This window comes from Bombus vosnesenskii, unplaced genomic scaffold (genome assembly GCF_011952255.1).
Source record: "Bombus vosnesenskii isolate JDL3184/JDL3185 unplaced genomic scaffold, Bvos_JDL3184-5_v1.1 scf7180000013482, whole genome shotgun sequence".
NCBI classification, from domain to species: domain Eukaryota; kingdom Metazoa; phylum Arthropoda; class Insecta; order Hymenoptera; family Apidae; genus Bombus; species Bombus vosnesenskii.
The window spans coordinates 7,321-11,902 of record NW_022883077.1 but is presented as its reverse complement, the minus strand read 5'-3'; the positions used below and the strand labels follow the sequence as shown (position 1 = coordinate 11,902).

General features: G+C 48.7%; 1 protein-coding gene across 1 annotated transcript; it reads left to right on the top strand.

Moving 5' to 3' along the window:
• The first annotated feature begins 206 nt into the window (after positions 1 to 206).
• On the top strand, positions 207 to 978 carry LOC117238374. Its single transcript, XM_033503225.1, has 2 exons — positions 207 to 327; positions 403 to 978. The coding sequence occupies exon 2, from the start codon at positions 493 to 495 to the stop codon at positions 976 to 978; it is 486 nt and encodes a 161-aa protein (XP_033359116.1). The 5' UTR covers positions 207 to 327; positions 403 to 492.
• Positions 979 to 4,582: the final 3,604 nt, after the last annotated feature.

The following is a 4,582-nucleotide window of genomic DNA, read 5'->3' as shown; positions in this document are numbered from 1 at the left end:
ACAAGCTATTCCATCCAAGTTTGATCTGCAGCGGCACATAAGTCAGAGGACAATTCAAATCATGTTGTTGTTTTGCCTCGGAGTATCAAGATCGTTAGGACACACGTAATATAAGAATAAATAGACTCCGGGTAAAACAATGCCGCCGTTACGTGCAACCATCGAACAAAGACGGATTCGAATTTTTCGGCTCTCCCTCAACCAGTATAAATAAACGGACACGATCGCCAGCGAAGCGATAATTATACGAGTTATACGAATTATACCAGTTATCGATTAATATCTACGAGTTATCTGCGAACGATTATACACTGTCTTTGAGAATGCGTTTGTACCAGCGACTTTGGACATTATCTATATTTATTTATAATTTATTTAATTCATTTCAAATATATTTGACAGGTTGCAACAGTAAGTTCTCGTTGCCGTTTCATCAATCCTCTACAATTCCGCCACAAATTGGTGACATCCGACGTGATTTGGAACGAAGAAATGGCAACCGCTAACGAAGATAGCAAAGTCACAGCTAGTGTAGCAATCACTATGTCTCCTCTGCTACCTTCAAACATCACCGTGTGGTTCGCCTTATTAGAGACGCAACTTCGCACGGCGGACATCTCGTCGGACAAGATAAGATTCGCGACTCTTGGAAAATGTCTCGACGGTCGACTTCTACAACAAATTGAGGGCGTCATGACGGATCCTACAACCACGGGACGGTACGCGGAGTTAAAAGGCGAACTTATTCGTATTCTAACGGATACGGACAGTGCAAGGTTGAAGAAGTTGGTGGAAAGCGAAGAGATGGGGGATAGGAAGTCATCTGAATTTTATCACCATCTGAGAAAACTTGCTAACCCCTCCACGCCGGACGATTTCATCCTCACAGTGTGGAGGAATCGACTATCCGTTCGCATCAGGCGTATTCTGACCGCAGTAGATGACACGAACCGAAGAGGACGAAAATCTCATTTTTAGTGGACACTGGTGCCGACACATGCGTGTATCCGCGTAACAAGATACGCGGATCCGCGAACAAGGGCGACTATGAATTGTTTGCGGCCAACGGAACGGGGATTGCGACGGTTAGGTTGGGGTTAGGATGGCACCATCACCGTGTCCCTCAACCTATCACTACGTCGATCTTTCAAGTGCCGTTTTGTCGTTGCCGATGTGCAAACGCCCATCATCGGTTTTGTCTTCCTGAGTCATTATGAGTTGCTCGTAGACCCACGAAACAAACGGTTCCTTAATACGATTACATGACTGTCGACAAAGGGATTCGCCGCCACCAGCGACATAGCGTCAATCAAGACCATCGACGGAGAATCATCGTATCCCAATCTACTGACGGAATTCCCTGATTTGACGAAACCGCCCGTTTTCCGGAGAAGTTTTCTACGACACGGTGTGCAACACCATATCAGGGCGACGCGGGGACCCCCCCCCCGTCACGCCAAACTACACCGCCTCGTCCCCGATCGACTCAATCTGGCCGGCTCAATTCGCCGCGAAGGCGAAATTCGAAGTCATGATAGAGCAAGGCGCGATGCAGCCATCGAGAGGTCCATGGGCATCACCCTTGCACATCGTTCTAAAGAAGGACGGATGGATTCGACCTTGTGGCGACTATCGGGCCCGCACCACTCCGGATAGATACACACCGCCGTACATAGAGGACTTCGCGCAGAATCTGTATGGTAGGCGTATCTTTTCTAAAATCGATCTCGTTGACGCTTACCATCAAATTCCAATCGCGCCGGAGGACGTAGAAAAAACCGCGATCACAACATCTTTTGGCATTTTCGAAGCGACCAACATGACGTCAGAGAAACGTGTCAGAGATTCGTAGACGAAATCACGAGAGGCTTTGATTTCGTCTACGCATACATAGACGAGTTTTTAATCGCATCCGAAAACGAAGAACAACACCGCGAATACTGGCGGATTTTGTTTAAACGCCTTAACGAGTACGGGGTTGTAATATATATCGCGAAATGTGAATTCGACGTGAGCGAAATAAAATTCCTCGCCACTCCCGTAACGTCCGATGACTTCATCCTTACCATCTGGGAAGGCCGGCTGCCGGTTCACGTGCAGCATATTCTGGCCGCCGTGCAGGATAAGAGCCCCGAAACGCTGACCCGGATCGCCGGCAGGATTTACGAAATACACTCGGAACCAGGACAGGTTGTCGCGGTCAGCACAGACCGAATGACTGCGGTATCTAATCCACCTGCACAAAACGTCGGAGCTAGTGATTCTACCGCTGCTGCCATCAGCGCGTTGAGAGAGCAGACGATCCAGATGCAAGCGCAAATGAACGCGCTGCCCATGGATAATCGTCGACGACCGCGACCACGATCACGCTCTCGTACGAGATACCGCCGCCGTTCGAGATCCTGAAACACGCTGCGACAAGATGGTTTAGTTTTTACCACGCTACGTTTCGGGAACGCGCGAGAAAATGCAACTCACCGTGCAACTGGAAGCCGGGAAACGGCTGTAAACGCGGCAAACGACGACAGTGTAACGTCAATTCATATCAGAGACCAGGCGACACACCACGGACAGGATGGCACCCAGATGTCTGCATATCCTTGGCGCGCACCCTCAATAGTCTTAAGTGCCCACCAGGGGGCCTTGGCATTTTTATAGTTAAGGCCCTTCGGACCAAGCGAGTATTTCCTGTCTTAAATTTCCCTTTACGTTTATTGTCTACCACGTGTTAGCTTAGAAAGTTGGTTTTCTCCACATCTGGTATGTTCTGTTGGCAACTTTCTCGCGAGGGCGGCTAAAACCCTTCCTGGTCCACCAACCGTCCTATTATCCAATCGGAGATGGTGTCTACTGCCCTCACTTCCTTAACCAAAATTGTCATCAACAAATCCGATAGTCCCGTGTCCTTAGACACACCCACCCCTAGCTTTCATACAGAGAGCATAAACGAGCCTCTCGCTTACACTCCCGGCGACCTTCCCTGCGGTGTACAGAGAGGACTCACGTAAGCGGGCCGCTGGTCCCGATGATCCTCCCAGACTGCGGGAACGTGGGTTTACCAGCCCCCATAGACTTACATAAGCAAGTCCTCTCTGCGGAGCTCGCATCGGGACAACTGAAAACTCGGTAGATCACCGAACGTTAGCATCAGCACAAGAAAGCGACAATGAACTACGCCAAATCCTCAACTCTGACTCTCGCGCACTGCGACTAGAGAAGATTCGTTTTCCCGAAAAGAATGTGGAAATATTTTGCAGCATTTCGACCAGAACCTTGCGGCCGTTCGTACCGAAACCGTTGCGACGCAACGTATTTCAGTCGTTAGCCGGACTTTTCCATCCGGGGATACGAGCCACGCAAGAACTGGCCACAACGCGCTTTGTCTGGCCGTCCGTAAACAAAGATTGCCGTACGTGGACGCGACAATGCATACCGTGCCAACGCAGTAAAATCACCAGGTACGTATTTGCAGCACACGTAGACATTATCGTAATGCAGTATTCGGAGGGCTATCAATATTGTATAACGTGTATCGATCGTTTTTCGCATTGGCCCGAAGCCATTCCCATCGCTGACATGGAAGCGCCAACCGTTGCCTCGGCCCTCCTTTCAAATTGGATTTCTCGTTTCGGCGTTCTCTTAAAAATAACAACTGACCAAGGACGCCAATTCGAATCGCGTCTGTTTGAAGAGTTATGCCGGTTGCTCGGCGTAACCTACCTACGCACGTCGGCCTATCATCCCGCGTCTAATGGGATGGTACAACGCTTATATAGACAGCTTAAAGCGGCGATCAAGTGCCACGACACGAGCAACTGGGTCAAAATTCTGCCGATCGTACAATTCGCCGATTATATCCGCGATACAGGAGCGCCTTAACGCAACGGCGGCCGAAATGATCTACGGCACCGGTATACGATTGCCGGCGAAGTTCTGTTTACTAATCAGCGGGCCAACTTCGAATTCGCGAACCTGCTAAGAGAGCGGATGGAGAAAGTCAGGCCATACCCGGTTACGCGTCATGGCCAAAAGAAAATTTTCGTTTTTAAAGATCTAAAATCATCGCCGTATGTTTTCTTGCGCCATGACGCGATAGGAGGCCCTTTACAGCCGCAGTACGACGGGCCGTTTAAAGTGTTAGGGAAGTGATACATTTACACTGTACATAAGAGTGTGTGTGTAAGGGTCAGAGGGCGTCCAGGTCTTAGTTGAGACAAAAGACTGCCGTTAGAAGATTCTGGATAGTCGGTTGGCGACAAGCGTACGTGCAAGACGTTCTTCAGAGTGTAATATAGATGTGTAGCTGTTGTGTGTGAAATATAGTCAATTATTTGTATTTCCAAATCCTCGAATTTCCTTAACATAAAGTTGTAAAAAGGGATGAAAAAGATTATATTATAAAAGTAAATAATCGCGACGTAACGGTTTCCATAGACCGATTAAAACCCGCGTGTATAGTACCGGACGAGTTAGAGAAAAAAACGGCCGAAACTCGTAACATACGTATTCCGGTAGGACAAACGAACGCCCGCGACGAAAGCGGTGCAAATAATAATAATCGAACGACGGAAGAAAACACCAG

Coding starts and splice junctions, on each gene's coding strand:
- LOC117238374 (XM_033503225.1), top strand. CDS start 493: ATGGCAACCGCTAACGAAGATAGCAAAGTCACAGCTAGTGTAGCAATC.